The 27262-nt window shown below is 38.7% G+C and overlaps 1 protein-coding gene across 5 annotated transcripts in view; it reads left to right on the forward strand.

The window, feature by feature from the left end:
* The window catches only part of DOCK3 (dedicator of cytokinesis 3), a 440374-nt gene that overhangs the window by 37340 nt on the left and 375772 nt on the right, over nucleotides 1-27262 (forward strand). For all 5 annotated transcript variants that reach the window (XM_055135368.1, XM_055135371.1, XM_055135372.1 and 2 more), the window contains exon 2: nucleotides 9733-9816. In XM_055135368.1, coding sequence (XP_054991343.1) covers nucleotides 9733-9816 — 84 coding nt within the window. The remainder of the gene's footprint in view (nucleotides 1-9732; nucleotides 9817-27262) is intronic.

Genomic DNA, 27262 nt, shown 5'->3' on the forward strand with positions numbered 1-27262 from the left:
GATCCCTGAATCAAGGGTAGGCCCTGAACTATGCTGAGTTTGACCCAAAAATAAAATTTTAAAAAATTATAACTCCCCCCTTGCAGTTTTACTTAAATTTTAGGAGGAAATGCATGTAGATCCTTATATTTGAAGTAGAGAAAGTGGTGATTTTACTTTTCTTGATAAACTCTAAGCAGAAAATTCCTTTTGATAGCACAGCAGGTAGGGCGTTTGTTTGGCTTGCATGCGGTCGACTTGGGTTTGATTCCTCCATCCCTCTCGATGTGGTTTATTATATTTTTCAGTTTGTGTATGTTAAATCATCCTTATATCTCCAGGATTATTCCCACTTGATCATGGTGTATGATCTTTCTGATGTGTTGTTGGACTCAGTTTCTGGTGTTCATTTTTTGTAGAATCTTTGCATCTATGTTCATCAGGGATATAGCTCTGTAGTTTTCCTTTTTCGTAATATCTTTGTCTACTTTTGGTGATCAGGATTGTATTTGCCTCAGAGAAACTGGTGGTGTTTCTGTTTCTTTTATTTCTGCAAGATCTGCAAGATCTTGAAAAGGATTAGCAATATATCTTCACTAAAGGTTGGAAGATCTTGCTGGTGAACTCATTTGGGCCTGTGCTTTTGTTTTTAGGGAGACTTGATTACCATTCCAGTTTTCTCCATAGTAATTGGTCTGTTCAGATGTTCTGTTTCTTCTTGTTTCAATTTTGGGAGGTTAAAGGTGCAAAATGTATCTATACATTTATAGATAAAAATGTATCTATTTTATGTTCTCTGATTTCATGGCATAAAGATTTTTCAAAGTAATCCTGGATGATCCTTGGGATATATGTAGTATCTGTTGTGATGTCTCGCCCCTTTTATTTCAGATCTGGTTACTAGGGTTCTATTTATTTCTTTGTGTATTTTACTACTAGTTTGTTGATCTTGTTTAGTTTTTCAAAGAGCCGACTTTTGGTTTCATTGATAATTTGGATTATTTTAAAAAATATTTCAATTAATTTTCTCTTTAAATTGTATTTTCTCTTTAAATTATATTAATTACATTAATACAAAGAGAATTGTATACAATTTCTCTTTAAATTGTATTATATTGTATTATAACCACAATTTATACAATACATGATATTTATTGTATAAATTGTGGTTAGATTATTTATGTAGACCTTTTTCCCCTAAAGATTGCTTTTATTGCTATGAACTTTACCTTCAGCATCACTTTTTCTCTATCCAGTTAGTGCTGGGAGCTTGTATCTTCATTCTTGTTTGTTTCTAGGAATTTTTTGATTTTTCTCTCTGATTTCCCTGACCCACTGATTATTCATTAGTGAACTGCTTAACTTCCAAGTATTTGAGGTTCCCTCCCCCACCATTTCTGTTTGTGTTGAACTCTATTTTCACTGCATCAGGGTTGAGAGGCTAGTTGATACAATTTTTTTTTCCTTTTTGGGTCACACCCAGCGTTGCACAGGGATTACTCCCAGCTCATGTACCCAGGAATTACTCCTGCCAGTGCTCTGGGGACCATATGTGATGCTGGGAATTGAACCCAGGTCGGCTGCGTGCAAGGAAAATGCCCTACCTGCTGTGCTATCGCTCCAGTCCCTAGTTGATACAATTTCTAGCCTCTTGAATTTATGGAGGTATGCTTGTGACCCAGCATATGGTTCCGTCTCGGATGGTGTTCCAATGGACATCAGAGGAGTGTATATTTAACTTTTTGGGGATAGAAAGCCGTATCTACAAGGCCTATCTCTTCCATTTTTTTCCTTCAAAGCCAGTGTTTCTTATTGAGTTTTAGTCCAGTGTTGAAATATCCAACAACCACTGTGTTGCTGTCAATAGCTTTCTTCAGGTCTTTTAACAGTTGTTTTATGTATTTTGATGATCCCTAATTAGGTTTATAAATATTCAGGTATGTGAGTTCTTCTTGAATGTGTATATATCCTTTGATAATTAAGAAATGACCATCTGTCTCATAACTTTTTAAAATTTGAAATTTTGTATAAGTGTGGTTATCCTGACCTTTTAAAGGAAATTGTTAGCTTGAAATACTGCCTTTCAACCCTTGAGTCTTATTTTTTAAAAAAATATTAAATTTTATTGAATCACTGTGAGATAGTTACAAACTTTCATGTTTGGGTTACAATCTCACAATGATCAAACACCCATCCCTACAACCAGTGCACATTCCCCACCACCAATATCCCGCCAACCCTTGACTTTGAGTCTGTGTGTTATCCTGACTTTTGGTTTCATTGATAATTTGGGTGTTGTAGTTTGCAACAGAGGTACTAAGTTGCCATCATGTCTGGTCAATAGTCTGCTTTCAGCACGCATCTCCCATCCCGAGCGGGCTCTCCTAGCACCCTTTACTTGGTGATCCCTTCTCTATCTGAGCTGCCTTTTCCCCCAGTATGTGAGGCTGGTTTCTAAGCTGTGGAGTAATCCGCCTGATACTTCTCTCTACTACTCTTGGGTGTTAATCTCCCATTCTGTTACTTTACATTCCACAAATGAGTGCAATCTTTCTATGTCTGTCCTCTCTCTGACTCATTTCATTTAACATGATACTTTCCATGTTGATCCACCTATATGCAAATTTCATGACTTCATCTTTTCTGACAGCTGCATAGTATTTCATTGTGTAGATGTACCAAAGTTTCTTTAACCAGTCATCTGTTCTTGGGTATTTGGGTTTTTTCCAGATTCTGGCTACTGTAAATAGTGCTACAATAAACATTCAAGTGCAGATGTCATTTCTACTGTACTTTTTTGCATCTGTGGGATATATTTCCAGGAGTGGTATTGCTGGGTCAAATGGGAGCTTAATTTCTAGTTTTCTGAAAAATGTCTATTTTGTTTTCCAAAAGGGCTAAACCAGCCAGCAATCCCACCACTGCTGTGAATCTTAAGGACACTCCTTTGTTTATAATTTACTTCTTTGATATTGCTGCTTTCAATATTCTAGCTTTATCTTTGTCTTTCATTATTCTGATTATGTTATATTTTGGGGTATTTAGCATGGTGTGGTTGGGGATAGCTGTTATTCCAGTACAAGGGGCCAAAGACAGTTCCTTGTGGCATACTAAAGGGGAGAATCTTCTGGTACTTGAGAGTTGCAGTTTTTCTGACTTGATGGTGGGGCCAGGAATCTGCTCTCCATCAGCTGTGATCTTGGGGTGTGTCCTACTATGCTTTATGTGGGCTGTGTGTAGGGGTACTGGGAAAAACCTAGGCTTTTTCATCTCTAGATTTGTTTTTATGTTGATTTCGCTGTATAAGTGGATTTCATCTTTGATCATCTCTGTGGGTAATCATATAGAAAAATCCTTTTTCAGGGACCCCTTATGATGTGATAACCACTCTTAATAAAACAGAGTAGGTAAGTCTATGTAGAGCAAATTTCAGTTGATATATTTCGTTTATAGTTAAAGATTTTATTAAAATCTTGGTCCAGATATAAACTTAATTATTCCAAATTCACTAAGGTGGCATTTAACTTACACTGTTTTCTTTGGAACCACATTTCATAGTTATCTTATTTTCACTTCTGTTTTCAGTTCATTATACACACTGGAATTTGCCCAGCTTCTCCTCTCTTCTTCTGTCCTGTCCTGTCTAGCAAGATAGATTTTATTGAACGAAACTTGCTTAGAAAGATGTGAGAGGAGGGGCTGGAGCAATAGCACAGCGGGTAGGGCATTTGCCTTGCATGCAGCCGACCCGGGTTTGAATCCCAGCATCCCATATGGTCCCCTGAGCACCGCCAGGGGGTAATTCTTGAGTAAAGAGCCAGGAGTAACCCCTGTGCATCTCCAGGTGTGACCCAAAAAGCAAAAAAAAAAAAAAAAAAAAAAAAAAAGAAAGATGTGAGAGGAGAAAAAGAGGGAAAATATGTGGTCAGGAGAGAACACAGATTTCTCCAGAGTAGAAATAAGCAAACAAAGAAACAGAGACAAGCAAGTGAGATATCTTTCAACGGAGAACACAGGATTGAAGAACAAGTTGGAATTTGCCCAGTTTCCAATATAAAACATATCCTTTATTTTGTATTGCAATGCTCCACTTGTTTTGCATGAGGTAGTGCTAATATATTCATTAATTATCATTTGAAAAAGAGGTGCATATTATTTTGAAATTATTCATGCAAACCTTTATATTCTTTAAGGACTTGAGAATGTGATTTAGTAGTAGAGCAATTTGCCTTGCATGCTTGAGGCTATAGGTTTGTTCTCTGGCATCATCCCCATCACTGAGAGAACAATCTCTGGTACTGCTATTGCAATTATAATGTTGTGCTGTTAGCGTTTGACTCCTTGTACTTCTTGTGTTCGGTTCTTAGTGATTACCACAACCAAATATGCGAACATCACTCACCAAAATAAAAATGAGAAGGAAAAAATTTTTGTTATCTGATAGAGTATGGGGGTTAAGGTGCTTGTCTTACTTGTAGCAATCACTACCTACAGATACCTCCAGGGGCCCCCAGAAATGATCTCTGAGCAAAGAGCCAGGAATAAGCCCTGACTGAGCACTATCACGTATGACCTTAAATCCAAAACAGAAACAGTTTCTTTGCCCTTCATTTAATCCCAAGATATGTGTTTTAATCCCTCTTCCACATGATGGAATGCAAATAACCAACTTCCCTCCCTTCCTCCCTCCCTCCCTCCCTCCCTCCCTCCCTCCCTCCCTCCCTCCCTCCCTCCCTCCGTCCCTTCCCCATCTCTCCCTCCTTCCCTCCCTCTCCCTTCTTCCCTCCCTTCCATTCTATTTTTTGGGTTAACCTTGGCAGTGCACAGGGGTTATACTCCTGGTTCTGCGCTGAGGAATCACTCCTGATTGTGCTGGAGGGACCATATGAGATGCTGGGGATTGAGCCGTTTTAGCTACATGCAAGGCAAGAGCCTTATCTGCTAGTCTATCACTCAGACCCCCAAGTTAGTTTCATTTTTGGAACAAGCAAAATATAAATGAGAAAAAAATAGGCCTAGGATATTTTTCTATTGTAAAGTAAAACAGATTATTTTGCTTGAACTATAATTTTTTCTTTCATTGGTAAGGATAATATAAAAATGAACTTTTGTTGGCATGGCTTCTTAATCAAATCATTCAAGTTTGATACAGCAATGTAATAATCCTTAAATGTAGCATTTTGCTGTTTTAACATATGTTATAATAAAAGAACTTAAGATATTTAATAATTGTGTAGGGTTTCTGAAGCAGTGCTCAGGTGATACTGAGGTACATTTGTTGTATTAAATTTCTTTTTTTTTTTTTTTCTCTTTGGGTCACACCTGGCAGTGCACAGGGGTTACTCCTGAATCAGGAATCACTCAGGAATCACCCCTGGCGGTGCTCAGAGGACCTTATGGGATGCTGGGAATCGAACCCGGGTCGGCTGCGTGCAAGGCAAACGCCCTACCTGCTGTACTATTGCTCCAGCCCCACGTTAAAACTATTTTTAAGGGAAAAGCCCATGTGGTAACTTTTCCCTGTGTCTTTGGTCTTGTAACATGATAGCTTCAGGGGGATTAAAAATATTTGAGTTTTTTTTTTTTAAAAAGCAGTTGTAGTGCATGCATGTATAGGCATTACGTTTTTGTAGTTGTTAAATAAAAGTTATAATAATAATTTTGAGATTATTGCTATAACAAAATAGCATCAATTAATTACATGCATAGTAGTTGTAGTGTACATAAATGCTCATTCTTGATAATTTAATGGTTTGAAATAAACTCAAGTACATATAATGCTCTTTTACCTTTTTCTCATTTCATAGGGAAGTAATCAAATAGTATAGTTCATAGAAAGCTTTCTTGGTATTTTATGAGAAAAGTGTTATGTAGTTTTAAAGTATACTAGTAAAGGGGTAATAAACTCAATGTTTATAGCGGATGTCAGTGAAAAAATGTTAACTAATTCCCTTCTAGAGAAATGACTTACACATTTATGCATTTATAATTTTAAATTAATTTATAAAATTTATAATTATAATTTTATTTATGAAATTTATAATTATAACTTTAATTTTTTTCCAATTTGATGCTACTTCTGTCACACAGTTTAACTTTCAAATACTGTAAATTATTTCCTGCTGGTACCACTTTTGCTTTGATTGGGAATCAGTCAATATTTTAAGAATCAGATAGTATTTAAACTTTTGAAGCAAGATGATTTTTTTTTTTTTGCTATTTTTGGGTCACACCTGGCGATGCACAGGGGTTACTCCTGGCTCTGCACTCAGGAGTCACACCTGGTGGTGTTCAGGGGACCATATGGGATGCTGGGAATTGAACCCAGGTTGGCTGCGTGCAAGGCAAACACCCTACCCGCTGTGCTATCACTCCAGCCCCAAGGCAAGATGAAAATTTGATATTATGTAGGCACTAATATAAAGGAGAAAGAAAATTACCACATATTGATGAAAATTAAAATGTAATTAGAATTGAGCCATTTTTTTGGTAATATACTACTTTTGGGGGGGCGCACGCTTGGTGCTTATGGCTTGCTTCTGGCTCTGCAGTCAGGGATCACTTCTGATAAGGATTGGGAAATTACATGGGATGCTGGGTTATCAAATCTAGGTTGCCATGTGTGTGGTAAGTTCCTTAGTCTCTACTGTGTCTCCAGCCCTGGTAATATACATTTAATGAGACGAATAGAACATTTTAGATTATCTTTTGGTTTAATTGGTATCCAAAGTTAGTGTTCCGAATGATCATTTGCAAATCTTTATTTGTTAATGATCTGTAATAAGTTTTTATATACTTCCTCCTTGTAAATACTTTTAGATAGTTATTGCTAAGAACTGATGTCAGGCCATGGAAAAATATTTTAATTTAGGAATTTTTGTCATAGTCATGATAATTGTGGAGTTTATTAGCATTTATTTATTTTTTACACTGTTAAAATATTCATGCAGAATAAATTATTGAAGATATAGTCACAATATTATTTCAAGTGAAAAATAGAAATAAAAATTGAAAATACATTATGTCCTCAGTGTTTTTCATTTAATGTTATTATTTTAACCACTTCCTAGAGCTGGATCACCAGATTCTAAAGGCATTTCAAGTTGGGCAGAGTAGACAAGTGGAAATAAACCCTCTCTGGAATTCTGTGTTTCTAGATCCCACTTCTACCCTGAAAGCTTCCAAAAGAAGCTTATTGATTGCAGACTAAAGTAATTGGTGATTAGGTAAAAGATTTTTAAATTGTCAAATGGGTCTTGAAATGGGACTTTTGGAGTTTCTAGAGACCACACCTGGCAGTGCTCAGGGGATCATATGCGGTATCGGTGATTGATCCGGGGTTGACCATATATTTGACAAACAGTTTAACCCTTGGACTTTTTCTCTGGCTTTAAATCTGACTTGTTTTCAAATGTGGGGCCAGATTTGGAATCCAGATTTCATGTATGCATTTAAAGTATGGATTTTTTTTTTTTGCAATTACATCAAGGCTTAAACAACTAAAGTGGTCACAGTGGGTAGGGCTCATGCCTGGCATGTGACTGACCTGGGTTTGATCGCTGACATACCACGTGGTCCCCTGAGTATGCTAGGAGTGATCATTGAACACAGAGCCAGGAGTAAGCCCCAAGTGCCTCTGGATGTGGCTCTAAATATCAAAAGAAAAATCAAGCAACCAAATGGTGAGCCCCAAAATGTTAGTGCTGCCCCAAAATGTTAGTCCAATTTGAGTGACAATGGACAATCTACTTTGATAGTACAGAAATGTATAAAGCTGTTTGAGGGTTGTAATTGAAGAGGTCTTTGAAATGACTTCACTATAAATTGTTTCATGTGTAAGCATGACATTAAATTTTATAAAGAAGATCATTAATATTAACAGAAAAAGCTAATTTCTAAAGTATTTATTATTTGATTATAGTGGTTGAGTGAAGTTCTCATTCAGGGAGATTCCAGCCATAGCATTATGCTTGCTAAATAAAATTTCACTAATGTGTGACACTACTCAAGCTATCTTGCTGTTATGTATTGAACAAGTCAGGATAGTTTTTTGTTTTTCATAGAAATTAATGAAAAGTGAAGACTCATGGGAAAATCTGTGAGAACAAATAAAATTTATTGTTATTAATGGTAGAGTAACACATTATTATTCATGAAATTTCAGCCAAATGCTTGCTGATGAATAATACAATAAATAGCTATAGCTTTTAAACATTGTCTTTATAATTTTTGTAAGTTTATTCATCTATACTTTTTCTGCTTCATGTATCTTTTTACCACAATTAATCACACATCTTAGTGGTGTGATTACACTTTAGATTGTACTTATTCCACCTCAGATTATACTGAGTTATTTAGTGTTGTACTTATTCAGGTTATACTCATTCCATGTTAGATTGTACTTATTCTACTTCTGATTGTATTTATTTTACTTCAGATTGTACTGAGTTATTTAGTGTTGTCTCAGCTTGTTCAGCAACTTCAGACTTGAACTGGTCTCCTTCAATATATGTTTACTCCTCAAGAACCAAGACATATCACTGGTATACTTTTACCTATAAAAAATCATACTTGAATATTATCCTATTCTGAGGTTTGTTCTGCTGCTATTTGTTCAGTCCACAATGGTAGGCTGGGCAGAGCTGAGTTATCAAGTTTGGTTAAGCAAGTGTCAGTGTTTAGAGATCTTAGTAGCATACCTCATGGGCATGGCCTCATCTGGGGATGAAAACTTCCAGTGCAGTTAGAGGAGGCAACAGAACACATCTTTCTGCTGCTATTATCACTACCACTACAGAGATAATTTTTCAGATGGACCCCATTTCTAATAAGTTTCTCTGCTGGAACTCAGATCAAGCTACATCTCTGCACTACTCTGTATCTTTTGCTGTCAAAGACTATCAAGTTCCTTCTCTCCTTTTAATTTTTATTAAAAGAATTATTTTAACCTTAAAAAATTAGACAACATGATTTACAAAGTTGCGAACTTTGAGACAATAAGGTTTTCAGACATATAGTGTTCTCACTTCCAATCCCACCACACTGTGACCCATCCTTCCACCTATTATGGTCCCAGGTTCTCTCCCACCTCCAACCTGACTCCTGGACAGATACATTTTTAAGTTTAATTTTTTTTTGATTTTTTTGGCTGCACCCACCTAGCTCTATGCTCAGGGATTACTCCTGGCAGACTTGGGACCCCAGGGGTGACTTTGTGCAAGGCAAGTGCCCTATCTACTTCACTGTTACTCCAGCTCATTTTTTTGTGTGTGTGTGTTTGAGGGGGACCCTCACCCAGTGGTGCTCAGGGACTACTGGATTTATGCTTGGAAGTTGCTCCTGGTGGTGTTTGGGGGAACATGCAGTACTGGGGGTGAAGCCCCCTGCCTTTTATAAAAGTGGGGTGTGGGGTGGGCTTGGATATAATTCAGTGGTAGCACTTGTCTTGCAAGTGTGATGCTTTGGATTCTATCCCTAACATTGCAAAAAGGAGAAGGAAAAAAATATGGCCAAGGGAATGGGTGGCATAAAAGGCAGGAGTACATGCTTTGCACATGGGAGTTCATGATTTTATTTCTAGTTCTATATGGTCTCCTGGGCACCATTTGGAGTGATCTCTAAGTGCTGAGCTTGGAATAGTTCCTGAGCATCATCTGATGTGGGGTCTCCCTCCAAAGTTATGTTTAATTTCAGTGATTCCCTGACTCAGTACTTAAAAGTGCTAATTTACTTGTTTTTCTTACCTTTTTTTAGTGATATGCAGCTTTCGAGGATCTGTCCCACAAGGGTTAATTTTAGAAATAGGAGAAACAGTCCAGATTCTTGAAAAATGTGAAGGTGAGTGATTTTAGTATTATATAAATATATATGTATGTATACACACAAACATAATTTTTTGTAACAGATTTTAAGAATCACTTTGAAGCCATAATTGTATTATGATATACTTTTATAAAAACTGGTTTATGTTCACAATAAAATTATAACTCTAGTAACTAATTGTTGGATCTCAGAATTTGAATTTTATATTCTATGTCAAATGTTTATTTTTTGTCTTATAAACAAATAGACAATGTACATAGACTTAACTGTACATTGACTATAGTTCATTTATATATTTCTGTATACTTGGATGAACATAATCTGTCAAAATGAAAATGAGATATTCAGTATGCTCAAATGAAGCTTCACTTAACTATGGTCCTGTTTGGGTGCTTATAAGAGGATTTCTGCTGTATCACATATAGTTGACATAGAACATCCTCAATAAAATAGGGATGGAAGGAACCTTCCTTAAGATAGTAATGGTCATCTATCTATAACAAACCCAATGTCAGTATCATTCTGAATGGTGAAAAACAACGCATTCATACTGCGATCAAGTATACGGCAAGGATAATCACTGTCTCCACTTTATTCAGTGTAGTATTAGTTGTCCTGGCTATAGTACAATTAGACAAGAAAAATCAGAGGGATCCAAATTGGAAAAGAAGAAAAATTACCACTATTTGCAGATGACATAATAGTATATCTAGAAGACCTTAAAGAATCCATTAAAAAGCTCCTAGAAACAATAAATCAGTGCAGCAAAGTAGTAGCTACAAAGTGAATATACAAAAACTGGTCACAGTCTTATATATAACAAATGAATAAGAGGAGAAAACAACGAAGGAATCTATCCCATTTAATGCAGTATCCCTAGATCAAATATCTAAGAATCAACTTAGCAAAAGACGCAGAAGATTATACTATGGTAATTTTAAGTCACTCAAGAAATATAAAAAATGGTAAGATATTCCATCCTTTGGGTTGAAAGAATCAATATTGTTAAAATAACTTATCTTACCTAAGCTATTATATAGATTCAGTGCAGTCCCCATCCAAATTTAGACATTTTTCGAGGACCTAAGAAAGGTTTTTATGGGATCAGAAGGGACTACAAATAGCCAAATCCATATTGAAAAATAAGAAATTGGGAGGTATCTCATCTAATTTGGAACTGTTATTATAAATTTATAGTGAATGCATAGTACTGGAATAAAGATTGCCTATCTGATAAATGGGTCAGACTCAAATACCCAAGGACAAAAACCACATATGGACAGTTTATTTTTGACAGGGGAACTGAGAACATGAAATGGAGTAAATATAGCCTCTTCAACAAATGGTGCTGGAAAAACTGGGTAATTATGTGTAAGAAATTAAAGCTAGATCCATATTTCACACCTTACACAAAAGTCAATTCAAAATGGATCAAAGACTTTGAGATCTGACCACAAACCGTAAAGTACTTTGAGGAAAATATAGGTAGAGTGCTTCAAGATTTGTATCTCAAAGGTGTCTTTAGTGATCTGATATCACTAGTAAAGAGAACAAAATCAAATATAAACAAATGGGGCTATATCAAATTAAAGAGTTGCTGCATGCAAAAGAAACAAGTGCTAAAACTGAAAGACTATTAGCTGAATGGGAAATATTTACATTCATTAGATAAGGGGTTGATATCCAGGATATAGAAGGTATTCACAAAAGTAAACAAAAAATTTCACAAACCTTATCAAAAAATGGGAAGAGGAAGTAAATAGACACTTCTCAGAGGAAGACAGGTGGGTGTCCAATAGTCAGATGAAAAAATGCTCATCTTCACTTAGCATTAGGGAAATCTAAATCAAGATGACAATGAGATACTCATTTCACGCTAGTGAGAATGGGTCATATAAAAAAATAGTAGGGTGAAATAATACAATCTGCCACTGTGTGGATGGAACTAAATGGTCAACTTCATGCTGAGTGTAGTCAGAAGGAGAGGGACAGATGATCTCTCTCATATGTGGGACATGAAGAAACATAAGAAGGGAACAAAAAGGCCAAAGGCTAATAAGAATATAAGAACTGGTCTACAGATCTCAGCTTACCAGAGGGGAAGCAGGAAGTGAATTGCAGAAGAACTTGGGCCATTGGTGGAGATAAGTGGAAATTCTGGTGTAGTTTGTGGTGTTGGAATATTGTACATATAAAATAATTTTTATCAGCAGTATTGTAAATCATGGTATTTAATTAAACAAATAGGAAAAAAACTTGCACGGTTAGTTAGAAGTTGAGTTAAATGGAAATAACTTTTGTATAAACAGTCTTAAAAGCTTTTTGATTTGGAATTCAAATATTTGTTATCAATAAAAAGATGAATCATGAGAAAAAAATGTTAGAGAAGCTTTGTTCAAGTTACTACAAACTGGAAAGGAACAAAATGTCAATGAGAGAATGTGTGAATTATGGGATATTTATAAAATGAATATAACACAGAAATGAAGATGAAGTTTGCTGCACATACAATGCAGAAGAGTCTCATATTCTAGACAGAAAAAGGGAGATGGAAGAGTTCATGCTGTTAATGTTCCAGGTATGCGAAGTGCAGAATAAGGCAAAACTAATATCTGGATCACTGTCACTGTCACTGTCATCCTGTTGCTTATCGATTTGCTTGAGTGGACAACAGTAACGCCTCCATTGTGAGACTTGTTACTGTTTTTGGCATGTCGAATATGCCATGGGTAGCTTGCCAGGCTCTGCTGTGTGGGTGAGATACTCTCGGTAGCTTGCCGGGCTCTCTGAGAGGGGCGGAGGAATCAAACCCGGGTCGGCCATATGTAAGGCAAATGCCCTACTCGCTGTGCTATCGCTCCAGCCCAATATCTGGATATATTTGTCAAAATTGCATTAGATAAACTTAGATCTAGCTTCATTTAGCAAAAGTGTGTTGTATCTTTAATACTGTTGTTTGTAGCAGTGCTACATTCAGCTGAAAGGTATGTGCATGTATAGACAAGAAAAGCAAGCTTAGATTTGGTGGGTCTGAGGAATATGGTACAGGTACAAAATGAAGAAAAGGGCATGTGTGTTAGTGGTTGAAAGAGCCACCAGTGACTTTTGGGTTGTTGCTAATGTTTTACTTTCTGAGCGATAGGCATACATGTATGTACTCTTTGAAAATTTAGTTAGCTGTAGACTAATGATTTGCACATATTTGGATGTTAAATATCAATAACAAATATATTTAAAAGAACTTTGTAAAAAGTTAATAAAATTTCAGAGAAGCAACAAGATTGAATCTACGAAATAGATTGAACAAGAGCTATATATAAGAGATTACGTCCTGTATAAACTCACTTCTGTGGAATTAAATAAGCTATTTTATAAATCCTTAGTGGTAGAAATCAGAAGTGGTTACTTTGGGAAAGATTGACTTAAAAGAGACATGAGAGAACTTTCAGGGTGATTGGAAATTTCTGTGTTTCAGTGAAATGTGAATTAAGTCAGTGTTACTTTTTTGATTTTGTTTTGTATTTTGGGGGCTATACCTGGCCGTGCTCAGGCTTATTCCTGGCTCTGTGCTCAGGGATCACTTCTGGTGGGCTCAGTCAGGTGCTGGGGATAGAATCTGGGTTTGACTGTGTGCAAGGCAAACACCCTACCCACGTTGCTATTGCTCCAGCCCCTACACTTCTTTAAAAAAATTGAATCATGTAAATTATGAAGTTACAAAGTTATTCATGATTGAGTTTCAGGCATTCAGTGTCCAATACCAGTCCCGTCACCAGTATCCACTTCCTAACACCAGTATCCCTGTTTCCCTCCTACACCTCAGTCTGCGTCTCTGGTCTCTAGTAGGCACTTTATATCTCCTTTCAGCACTCCAGACCACTTCCCTCTACCAATGTCATAGTGTGCCCTTTTCTGACCTGTTCCTGCCCCCCATCCCCAGTGGAAAGCTTCCAACTAGTTACCAGTTTTTTTTTTTTTTTTGGCTTTTTGGGTCACACCCAGCAGTGCTCAAGACTGACTCCTGGCTCTGCACTCAGGAATCACTCCTAGTGGCACTCGGGGGAACATATGGGATGCTGGGAATCCAACCTGGGTTGGCTGCGTGCATGGCAAACGCCCTACCCGCTGTGCTATCAATCACTCCAGCCCCTAGTTACCAGTTCTTATGTTCTATTGCCTTTGGAAGTTTGTTATTCCCCTCTGTTTCTCTATATTCCACATATGAGAGAGATCATTCTTTTTATTTATTTTATTTTTTAATGAATCACCATGAGATAGTTACAGACTTACAAACTTTCATGATTACCTCAGTCATACAATGATTGAGTACCCATTCCTCCACAAGTACCCATTCTCCACCATCAGTGTTCCCAGTAATGTTCCCAATGTTCCCGACACCCCTACCCTCTGCCTCTGTGGCAGGCACAGTCCCTTTTACTTTGAGAGAGCTCATTCTGTGTCTGTCTGTCTCCCTCTGGATCACTTCATTCAACCTGATACTTTCATTTTGAAACATTCACCTATCAATAAATTACAACAAATTGTATGGCTTCATTTTTTCTATGGCAGAGTAGTTTTCCATTATGTGCATGCACATAGCTTCTTTATTCAATCTTTTGTTCTTGGACATTTAGGTTGTTTCCAGATTTTTGGTGATTGTAAATGGTACTACACTTTTCTGCATTGTGTTTTAGGGCCCTTGGGGGGCATATATATTCCAAGGAATGGGATTGCTGGATTGTGTGGAGGCTCAGTTCCTAGTATTTTGAGGAATGTCAGAGAGGCTGGACCAGTTGACATTTCCATCAGCAGTGAATGCGGGTCCCTTTATCCCAGTATCCATGCCAACACTAGTTGCTGTTGTTGTTTTTAATGTATGACAGTCTCTCTGGAGTGAGGTGATATCTCATTGTTGTTTTGATTTGTGTTTCTCTTATTATTACTAATGTAGAGCTTTTTTTCCCCATGTGACCTTTGGCCATTTCTATTTTTTTTTTTGAGAAAGTTGCCGTTTATTTCTTTTCCCCATATTTTGATAGGATTGGTTTTTATTTTTTTCATTTAAAGTTCTACCAGTGCTTTATATATCTTGGATAGTAACTCTTTATCAGATGAGTAGTGGGCAAAAAGCTTCTCCCAGTCTGTGGGTTGTCTTTATAGTTTACTCATCATTTTCTTTGAGATACAGATGATTTTAATTTAATGTCCCATTTGTTTATTTTTGCTACCTTTTGATTGGTCAATGGTTTTGCATCCTTAGAGATGCCTCTAGCTTCAAGACCTTGGAGAGTTCTCCCTGTTTTCCTCTGTGTATCTTATAGATTCAAGAGGTCTTGAATTATAGAGGTCTTTCAATTGTTTTTTTTTTTTCAGACTGTAAACATTTATTTTTTTTTGAGGGTACAGTTACAGATTTATACATTTTTGTGCTCAAGTTTCTCCCTTACAAAGTTCGACAACCCATCCCTTCACCAGTGCCCATTCTCCCCCACCAGTAAACCCAACATCCCTCCCCCCATCCCCAGTCCCGTCTCCCCCCACCCCACACTGCCACTATGGCAGGGTATTCCCTTTTGTTCTCTCTCTCTGATTAGGTGTTGTGGTTTGCAATAAAGGTGTCTTTCAATTGTTTTGATTTGACTTTTGTGCATGGCGTTAGAGAGGATCTGAGTTCTTCTTTTTTTTTGCATGTGATCAAGTAGTTCTCAAATACCACTTATTGAAGAGGCTTTCTTTGCTCAATTTTATTTTTTGCTTCTTTATTCAAGATTAGCTGTCCATGTATTTGAGGATCTTTCTCTGGATTTTCAATTCTATTCCATTGATCTACCCTTATTCCTTATCACTTGTATCACTTGTAGTCCTGTTGATCTTCGATTTGCTCAAGCGGGTGCCAGTAACGTCTCCATTTGTTCCTGTCTCGAGCTAGTGCAGCCCAGTGATATCTGCTCGCTCCAGGAACAGGAAGAGCCTCAAATCATTTATTCAGAGATTTGACGAAGAAATCTGACCATCTAGTTGGTGGGCAGCCACGAGGTCTTCTGATGTCCCGTGGAATCCATTCGGTAACAGCTCTAGTCCAGTGGTTGTCTCTGAATCACATTACATGACCGGCCCATCTGATTTTTGATGCCTTGGCAAAAGAGACAGCATCCCTGATTTTTGACCATCGACGGAGGTCAGAACTCCGGATTCCTTCTCTCACCTGAGTGAGACATGATATTCCCAGCATAGCTCTTTCGATTCCTCTTTGGGATACCCTAATAGCATTCTCATCCTGTTTGCGTAGGGCCCAGGTCTCTGAGGCTTATGTTAGTGCAGGAAGAACGGTGGAATTGAAAAGATGTGCCCAGAGTCAGAGGTTCTTCGTTCTCTTAATACCTCTTCGACGCATTCCACGTTGCTCTCTTCCTCCTGCGCAGTTCTGGCACCAAGTCATTCCTTATGTTGATTTCTCGACCCAGGTACACATAGGCGACCTTCTTGGACCTATCTTGGCATTAAAATCACCAATAATGATCTTGTAGAAGGTGTGGTCTTTATAGAACTTCTCCAGTTCCATGTAGAACCTCTCAATTTCTCCTTTATCGTAGTTGGAAGTTGGTGCATAGACGATGAAGATAGAAACTGTAGGCAGTGAGCCACATCTATTCAAGCATAATGATCCAATTCAGGTTGTTAGGCATTCAAATGAATCGATGCTTATGGCCAAGTTCGTGTTGACAAGGACACCAACACCACCAACGCCTCTGTTGTCCCATGTTCCGAGGAACAATTCTTCTCCAGTGTCGAAAATGGTGTGATGTGATTGATGTCTCCTTGTTTCGGTCAGACCAATGATGTCGTACTTGATCTTCTGCGCTTGCACCATCAGGTCCTCGATGGATGCCAGTGTCTGTGCATTGAAAGTACAGACAATCATTTTAGTCTTTCTTCATTTTGGCAGTCCAGTTCATCACCGAGATTTTTTCAGCCTCTCTTTGCTCATCTTTCTTAACGCTGCCATATTGGGGGCTCTTTCGGTGACAGGTGAATGACGCCAATTGTTGTTACTGTTGTTGGCATATCGAATACGTGATGGGTAGCTTGCTAGGCTCTGCCGTGCGGGCGAGATACTCTCAGTAGCTTGCCGGGCTCTCCGAGAGGGACGAAGGCTTTTAGGGGGCCTCCAATTGCCCTTAGAGGTATTACCATGGTTCACACCAAATTTGAACCCTATCAAATATGGTGTGGGAATAATAGGTATTAAGTGTTTCATGGTGTGTTGCGCAGCCGCAACCTGTCTGGAGAGCAACCTGTAGCGTGGCAGTGGCTGGGTAGTGGATGTAGTGGGGGTCGGCCAGTGAGGTATTTATCTTGGGTAGGGTGGGGCGTCTGGGTTGGACCCCTCCCTCAGATGCTGGAGATTGGAGGAGGCAGACAGAGGATCTTGTTTCCAGGTCTCGTTGAACCTAGAGCTAAGGTCGCAAAGTTCTGCTTACCTGGCTTTACAGGGCTTCACTCGTGCGTGAGGTTCAGCCCAAGTGTCCGGAGAGCAACCTGGAGGGTGGTGGTGGCTGGGTAGTGGATGCTAATTCCTTATCATGCTGTTTTAATTACTACAGCTTTGTAGTATAGTTTGAAGTTGGGGCAAACAGTGCTTTGACTGTTCAAGGGGAAATTATTCCATATAATTTTCCCTTGAACAGTCAAATCAATATAATCATATAACACCATATAATCAATGGTGTTTGATTTATTTCTTTGAAAAATGTCATAGATATCTTAATAGGAACTGCAGTGAAACTGTATAGTGCTTTGTGGTAGATGCTTTGACTATATTGAGCAAAGTTACTTCAACTTCCATTTTATTGAGGGTTTTCTTTAAATCATGAGTGCTATATTTTTTCAAACACCTTCTCTGCATCTATTGGTATGATCAGAGGCATCGCCAGGTGTGACCTAAAAAGCAAAAAAAAATTATGTTGTCTTAGAAACCTTATTTTACTTTTTGTAAAGTTGGTTTCGAGTCTGTGAAGTTCCTGAGTTATTTATTTGTGAAGCTCTTCTCATTCCTTCAAATCTTTATGAAAGTCTGATTGGTTAATGTATTCTTGGACAAGCATTCATTTCACTGATTAAAATTTTTTTTTTAATTTTACACTTTTGACTTCAGGCTACAAGGTCTTGTTAAATAAATCTGTTGTGAATCTTACTGACTATTTTATTGTAATTTCCTTCTCTGATCTTGTTGCTTTCAATATTCTACTTCTATCTTTGGCTTTCATCATTCTGATTAGGATGTGTCTTGGTATTTGTGTGTGTGTGTTGTGTGTGTGTATGTGTGTATGTGTGTGTCTTTTAGCTGGTACCCTTCTGGCCTCTTGTGTGTGGGTACCCCACTGAGAAGTGGGAACTTCTCAGCAATTATTTCTTTGAGTACCTAGTGGGTAGGGTGTTTGCCTTGCACGTCGCCAACCTGGATTCGATTCCTGTGTCCCTCTCGGAGAGCCTGGCAACATCAAGAGTATCCCGCCCACATGGCAGAGCCTGGCAAACTACCCGTGGCGTATTCAATATGCCAAAAACAGTAACAACAAGTCTCACAATGGAGATGTTACTGGTGCCCACTTGAACAAAGCGATGAATAACAGGATGACAGTGCTACAGTGCTACCTTTTTTTTTCATTGGAGTTGCTTCCCAGGCCTCTGGGACATCAGTGATTCTTATGTTGCTCCTCTTGAATTCGTCCAAAGTTCTCTCTGCTGTGACTCATTTGAAACTTTTCTTGTTTTCTGCTTTTGTCTAGAGGTTTTCTGCGTATTGTCTTGGAGCTCACTGATTTTATCTCCACTGATATTTCTCTGCTACTAAGCTCTTCCATTGAGTTCCATTTTTTAAAAAATTTTTCATTTCACTTAACAAATTCTTTAGTTTTCTCATTTCTGATTCTGTTTTCTCACAAGTTCTTGTGTTTTCTTGGCTCTGTGTACCCCTGTTTTTTTTTTTTTTTAGTTTAGTGAACAGCTTCACCATTTCTTCTCTAACATTCTTACTAGAGAAACAATATAGGTGGTTAGAGCTGGTACAGTCTTCTGGGTGAATCTCTTCAACTTACCACTTTCACTCCTCCAGTGCCAGGAAGCTTTCTAAGTGGATTAGCTATTTGCGCTTTCTTTGTTCTCTGTAGAAGCTATGTAACTCACTTGTTGGTACTTGTGTTTAGATTTTTTTACGTTGTTTTTAGGAAGTACTGTGTTGGATATGTTAGGAGGGATGCTTCTGTACCTCTTAGGGATTTCCTGACCTGGCAGGTAGGATCACATGGCTCACCTGCCACACAGAGAGGCTAGCTGCTCCCCTGTCACTCCTGTCCCTTTTGGCCAGCTGGGGTCATGGCTGCTGGTCTTTGTGGTGCCTGGGGGTATATCTGTGACTGGTAGTTATTACCATGGATGGAAGGCACCGTAACTGGTTGGAATGTGGTGGCTATCACATGACTGAGTGTAGAGTAATACATTTAAAAAATTAAAAAGAATCATGATTTACAAGATTATCGATAGCTGAGTTTTTAGCATATAATATTTAAACACTAATCCTACCACCAGTGTCAACTTCCCTCCACTGGTGTTCCTGTATTCTATTCCTTCCACTCACTCAGTGCCTCACATTCCACCTTGATAGGCACATCACAGAGTTTGGTGATTATAGCTTAGATCTCACATTTTGATGTGGTTGAGTGTTACATTTCTTAAAGCTCACCACACTGTGCAGTCACAATTTATATATTTTACTGTATGTAATTATGTATAAGTGAACTTAATTAAAATTCAAAAAAGGATAAAGTCGGGGCTGGAGTGATAGTACAGTGGGTAGGGTGTTTGCCTTGCATGCGGCCGACCCAGGTTCAATTCCCAGCATCCCATATGGTACCCCAAGCACTGTCAGGAGTAATTTCTGAGTGCATGAGCCAGGAGTAACTCCTGTGCATTGCCAGGTGTGACCCAAAAAGAAAAAAAAAGATAAAATCAGATACTTAAGTGTATTATAGTTATAGGGGATGCCTAGATCCTCTTCACCCCAATTTTTAGAGAGGAGTAGGACAGAGAAAAAGAAAAATCAAGGAAGGAAGAAGAGAAAGGAGGTAATGGGTGAACAGGCATCAAGGCTTCTGTTATGCTAGTGATATGGGTGAGTGGTTTAGCCATATATCTAAAACACAGAGTCCACAAAACTGAAAACATGAAATCTAAGCTGCAACCACTGAAACTTTATAATGTGTCTGTCAGGTTGACATGTGGAGACAGGGTAGCAATTGGGGTGGGGAAAGAATATGGAAATACTGGTGGAGGGAAGTTGACATTGGTGGTGGAATTGGTGTTGAAATATTATATTCCTAAAACTCAACTATCGATAACTTTTTCTTTTCTTTTTTGGGTCACACCCGACGATGCACAGGGTTTACTCCTGGCTCAATCTAATGTGCACCCCTGACTAGGTGGCTCTCTGGACCCAAAAGAAGTACTTTTAAACTATCCTCATCAAATCTTCAGGCGATAATAAATTTCACTCAGTGACTCACTGTCAGCTGTTATGTTATTAAAATAATAAAAGAAATATAGTGCTGCATCAGTCATGATCCTGTAAGGAGACAGTAATGCTGAACATTGAGTCATATTTAATATAAATATATTTCAATTAGTAAAAAGTAGTTGACTACTCAAAGGGGTAAAAGAAGACTCAAAGGTTTATATGAATCATAAATGCAGAAATCAGCTCCTACATTTAGAGCTGAAGAAGAGCCCCAAGAATGATACTAAGAATTTAAGGAATACATTTCTGCTTCAAGATTCTATATTAAATACTTTTAGAAATACTCTAATGTCTGTAATAACATGAGAGGACTGGAGCGATAGCACAGTGGGTAGGGCATTTGCCTTGCATGTGGTCGGCCTGGGTTTGATTCCTCCGTCCCACTTGGAGAGCCTGGCAAGTTACCAAGAGTATCCTGCCTGCACGGCAGAGCCTGGCAAGCTACCCGTGGCATATTCGATATGCCAAAAACTGTAACAAGTCTCACAATGGAGACGTTACTGGTGCCTGCTCAAGCAAATTGATGAGCAATGGGACGACAGTGCTAATAACATGAGTAAACTTGCTGGAGGTAAGAGATTTGAAACTGATTTATAGAAATTATAGTTATTTCTATAAATTTTAAATTTTTTGGATAGCAGAAAACTTGTAGGGATAGTATGAGTGAACCAGTACTGAATTTAGTTTACTGGATCATTAACTCATTCTCAGGTAGTGGAGAGATATGCCAGAAAATAAGAACTATAGTGGTGCTGTCAAAGTGGCAGAAGTAGGTAGATAAGAACTGTGTCTCCAACATGTCAGTTAATCAGTTTGGGTACTGACAATAAAACAACAGCACATCAGACAATCCAAGGAAGATCTTTTTTTCCTTTGTGATTTTACAGTTTCCCATTAATACCCTTTTTAAAAAAAATATTTTTAAATTTTATTTTTTTATAAAGTAGTTCACAATATTTGATTACATTTAATATTTGAACACAATCCCATCATCAGTACAACTTCTCAGCACCATATGTTGGATATTTCCAACCCTAACCCCAACCTCTGCCCCAAAGCAGAACTGAAGTAATTTATTTTGCATTTTTTGTTATGAATAAAGTACTGAAAATGCTCCAAAAGACTTTCTTTAGAGGAGAGTGTGTGAAGATTGTTGTGTATCACCCAGGGACCATTAAGCCCTTCTATAAGAGATTACTAATATGGTGTTAAGGGTTGAGCCTTGTGTGCTTATATATACATATGTATTTATATATATTTGTAAAAATATATTTCCCTCTAAGATCAGTTGCCTTCTACTTTAAATCCCATCAAATGTGTTGTGCTACTCTTGGGGTATGAGTGGTGTGAGGTATAAGATATGTACGAATAGATTGAGTCAGGGGTGAGTCTCGGCCTGAGTGTGTAGAGCGGCCATGAGCATGACGAAGGTTGAGTTCTGAAGGTTTTTGGCTGCTGGGGCTGGGTATCGTGGGGCGGGGAAGGGCCTCATCTGCCCTTCTGTGGTGTGCCTTGAATGAAACAGCCTGGTGTGGGGTCCAGTTATGGCAGTTTTGTTTTATGCTCTCTCTGGAGTGAGAAGGTCAGTGAGTCCATTAATACCCTTTAGCAGAGGTACTAATCCTCAAACGAAGTGAATTTGCAAAGAAGAACTGTTTAGACTATATTAGTCAGAGTCTCCAGAGAAACTGTACCAGTAAAAGATATCTCTATTTAACTTTCTCTGTATATATAGATATAGATATATGTATCTTTTAGTAATAGGTATGTATATGTTTCCCCTGGGATATTGAAGACCTCATTATGGTGGGCAGAGGAGTATTGATTTTTGTGAAGAGGATAGATAGTGGAATCGTTCTTGGGAGACTAGGATTCTGTTTGAACTTTGTAATGGTTAATTTATTACAGTGAGGATGACCTTATGATACCTCAAGTTTCCCCTTAAAAGATATACATGAAAATTATTTTTTCATAGAAATTTAAATGGATATGTGGACTAATATTTTTGAAACTTTACCAGGAAATTAACAGTTTTTATTGAAGTGGGTCTTGGATGTTGTTCCTCTTAATTTTTCCTTAATGGCTTATTTACTAGTAGGGCTTAAAATATGTGTCCTTGTATCAGGCATTTATCTGCATTCTGATTTTAGTTTTAAATGTGACAAATAGGAGCAGTTTAAAAAGAAGTGTTGGGATTATAATGTGACTTGGGTAAAGTCCCTTCCTTTGGTCCCTTGCACCACCAAGACCAAAAACACCAAAATGAAATGTTACAGCTTTCAGCACTGTAGCACTGTCCTCCTGTTGTTTCTTAGATTTGCTCAAGTGGGCACCAGTAACGTCTCCGTTGCGAGACTTGTTGGTACTGTTTTTGGCATATCAAATATGCCACAGGTAGCTTGCCAGGCTCTACCGTGCAGGCGGGATACTCTCGGTAGCTTGCGGGCTCTCTGAGAGGTATGGAGGAATTGAACCCAGGTCAGCTGCGTGTAAGGCAAACCCCTGCACTACCCGCTGTGCTATCACTCCTGTTTGTTACAGCTTGTAACTAAGAATATTGCCCTGAGGGTATTCGCATTAGCGAATTCCGTCTGTGTTCTAACAATACTGATCACTTTCTATTATTTGGAATGTCTTTCCAGAGTAAGCTTGTGAATTCTAAAAAAGAATGGACATTTGCTACTATTCAAAAGAATGGGAAGTCAAAAGAATGGAGTCTTTTGACTTATAATAGAATATTTGTTTTTTTTTTTTTTTTGGTTTTTGGGTCACACCCGGCGATGCACAGGGGTTACTCCTGGCTCTTCACTCAGGAATTACCCCTGGCGTTGCTCAGGGGACCATATGGGATGTTGGGATTAGAACCCGGGTCGGCCGCGTGCAAGGCAAACGCCCTACCCGCTGTGCTATCACTCCAGCCCCAGAATATTTGTTATTTGCATATGATTATGTTTCTTTTTGTAACACTAAAAAATGCAAGTACAGGATTTAGAAAAAATGTATCTACAAGTAGAAACAAAGTTGGCAAGACAATGGAAGTATAGGAAGAACGTCTTAGCATTATCTCTAATAGTTGAATTCCAAGCATGTAGTTTGAATAACTGGACACAACATTATTTACACAGTAGATATTTAAAAGGTATAGTATATTATTGCACCAGGTTTATTTGGAAATGAGGATGAAGATATGTAAGTCTTTGTCCCAAATTCAACTTGCTTGGTGGCTATTCCTTGTAGAAGTTTTGAAGCTTCTTTTCTTTTTATTCATATTACTGGTTTATTGATTGATCTGTTTTTGGGCAATACCTGGTGATGCTCAGGGCGTACTCTTGGCTCTGTGTGAATCACTCTTGCCTGGTTCAGGGATCAAACCCGTAATCGCGGTGTACAAGGCAAATGTCTTTGCTGCCATACTCTCTTGCAACCCTATATTTAATTTTTTTAAGTTGTAGTAATATCTAAGTTAGGCTTTGTCAGGAAAGGGGCAGGATAGGGAGACCAGACTGGAAGATGAAGAAAGGATCTGCTCATTCTTATTCTTTCAGGGGGTCACTGTCATCCCGTTGCTCATCGATTTGCTTGAGCAGGCACTAGTAACGTCTCCATTGTGAGACTTGTTGTTACTGTTTTTGGCATATCGAATACACCACAGGTAGCTTGCCAGGCTCTGCCATGCAGGTGGGATAGTCTCGGTAGCTTGCTGGGCTCTCCGAGAGGGGCGGAGGAATTAAACCCAGGTCGGCTGTGTGCAAGGCAAATGCCCTACCCGCTGTGCTATTGCTCCAGCCCTCTTTCAGGTGGTCACTGTAGTTAATGGGGCCTCATGTGAGGTGTTTGGGGATATTAGGACCATATTGGAGGTGCTGGGGATGGGGCATGCAGTGCTGGGAGTCAGAGTCAGAGTCAGGGCCTCTTAAATGTAAGGCACTGCTACTTGAGCCAAATTCTTCTTTTTTTTTTTTCTTTTTGCTTTTTGGGTCACACCCAGCGATGCACAGGGGTTACTCCTGGCTCATGCACTAAGGAATTACTCCTGACGGTGCTCTGGGGACCACATGGGATGCTGGGAATCGAACCCGGGTTGGCCGTGTGCAAGGCAAATGCCCTACCCGCTGTGCTATCTCTCCAGCCCCTTGAGCCACATTCTTGGCCCAGGGTTTGTTTTATCTTTTTGGCAAACTTCTCACCAAACATTTGATACCTGCATTATTACCTGTTGCAGGTAGTGATCTTCTGATAAATGATCTTCAAGCAGCTCTTAACTTCAGCCATTGATAGATAGTTTATTTCTGTAGCAGCCCATTAATTTTTAGAAACTGTATCTTAAATTTTGGGGATTTCATTTTTTTCAAGTTATTAAGTGTTATATCTTGTTTACTCTCCCCTTATCCTTATGTGTGGTGTCCCTTTGGTATAGTTACTACCTTTGTCATATATGAGATTTCTTTTATGCATTTAAAATTTTCACTTTTGGCTATTTAATGATTATGTATATAAAAATTTCTTGTTTGAAGGTTATGTGCTTTATATCTGTTGGAAGACATGATGTCAGGGTCTCTAAAACAATGCCCAAAGGTTGGGGTGAGAGAAGGAGAAAGAGAGAGAGAGAGAGAGAGAGAGAGAGAGAGAAGGAGGGAGGAAGGGAGGAAGGGAGGGAGGGAGGGAGGGAGGGGGAGAGAGAGAGAGAGAGAGGGAAAAGCACTCTTACCTAGGTAGAAGCCATGGGTGCAGTTTGGGAGAAAACTTACAAAACCAACTCTACAAAGGCAACTAGCGAGCCTTTCCATTCTGGGGAGTGGTCCACATCTCCACTTGAGATATGTGCTCTCTCCATTTCTGGAGAAGCTCATGTTCACTCTTGAACTTGGTCATCTCACTCTCTTTTCTTTCTCATTACCTCAAAATCTGTTTTCAACATCATCTCCTTCTGAAATTATTTCCTTTGAGGGAAAGGCAACAGACTCCAAAAGCCTGGGTAAGATTTGGACTGACTTTCCTTTCCTGTAAAGAGCAATTTCTTGCTCCAGCCTGGGTCTGTGATACCTCAAGAAATTGGGTTGCAGGGATTATTTTCCATACCATGCCGAATAAGTGGATTTCAGGAGTAGCTTGACAGCTGTCTTGTGATACTGGTGAGACAGGAATTCTGGACTGTACAGATGCTCATTTCAGATTTTGATCAGTCCTTTCCTTAGACCCTTCCTGGGTGATCGAGGTGGCTAGAGAAGGATTTGGTAGATTCCACCTTCTTAAGACTATCATCTCTCCTTATTTGAAATGTGAGTGGTACAAGATACAAAAGATACAAAATATCTTTGATACCTCTAACATGAAAGAGGCTCTCTTACTTTCAATGGGCAAAATTTAAAATTAAAGAAAAGAAAAAGTAAAGGTCCAGAAAGATAGTACAGCAGGTATGGTGGTTGCCTTGCATGCAGCTGCCAGCATGGGTTCTGTCCCTGGCACTCCATATGGTCCCCTATGCCATGCCAGGAATTTTTCTGAGTGCAGATTCAGGAGCAACACTGGGTGTGACCCCCCACAACATAAAAATTAAAAACAAAACCAAAACAAAAAATAAAAAAGAGTACAATTGGGCTGTAGCAATAGTACAGTGGGTAGGGCACTTGTTTTGCACATGGCTGACCTGGGTTTGGACCTGGGCACCCTGGATAGTTCTTGAACCCATCAGGAGTGATCCCTGAATATCGCTGGGTGTGGCCTCCAAATGAAAACAAAACAAAACAAAAAAGAAAACAAAACAATAAAAGAACACCTTGCAGAATTAGAAAGGCAAAAAGGCGTGCCTTATCGGTATATTCTGAGGGAGAAAGAAATACGGGAATTTCTGAAATAAGAGCAAAATACTACAAAAAAATGCACATTGAGAGAACAGAACAGAGCACATGGTTTTTTTTTTCTTCCCAGATTCTGGCTATTGTAAATAGTGCTGCAGTAAGCATCCAAGTGCATATGTCATTTCTACTGTACTTTTTTGCATCTCTGGGATATATTCCCAGAAGTGATATTGCTTGGTCAAATGGGAGTCAATTTCTAGTTTTTTGAGAAATGTCCATATTGTTTTCCAAAAAGGCTGGACCAGTTGGCATTCCCACCAGCGGTGAAGGAGAGTCCCTTTCTCCCCACCTCCAACACTGGTTGCTTTTGTTCTTTTGGATGTGTACCAGTCTCTGTGGTGTGAGATGATATCTCATTGTTGTTTTGATTTGCAGCTCCCTGATAATTAGTGATGAAGAGCATTTTTTCATGTGTCTTTTGGCCATTTGAATTTCTTCTTTGAGAAAGTTTCTGTTCATTTCATCACCCTATTTTCTGATGGGATTGGATGTTGTCTTCTTGTAGAATTCAACCATGCCTTGTATATCCTTGATATTAATCTCTTATCAGAAGGGTATTGGGTGAATATCCTTTCCCATTCTGAAGACTGTCTTTGTATTCTGGTCACTATTTCTTTTGAGGTGCAGAAACTTCTGAGTTTAAGATCGTCCCATTTGTTTGTCTCTGTTTCCACTTGCTTGGTCAGTGGTGTTTTGTCCTTGAAGATACCTTTAGCTTCAGTGTTGTAGAGGGTTTTGCTGACCTTTTTTCCAGTGTACCTTTTGGATTCTGGTCTGATGTTGAGGTCTTTAATCCACTTTGATCTGACTTTTGTGCATGGTGTTAGGTAGAAGTCTGAGCCTATTTTTTCGGTTGTAGCTGTCAAGTTTTTCAGCATCATTTGTTCTCTCTCTTTTTTTTAAGAATTTTATTTTATTGAATCACCATGTGGAAAATTACAATGCTTTCAGGCTTACGTCTCAGTTATACAATGCTGAAATAACCATCCCTTCACCAGTGCCCATATCCCACCACCAAAAACAAACAAAC

The sequence above is a fragment of the Sorex araneus genome, chromosome 4, assembly GCF_027595985.1.
Source record: "Sorex araneus isolate mSorAra2 chromosome 4, mSorAra2.pri, whole genome shotgun sequence".
In the NCBI taxonomy this organism is placed as follows: domain Eukaryota; kingdom Metazoa; phylum Chordata; class Mammalia; order Eulipotyphla; family Soricidae; genus Sorex; species Sorex araneus.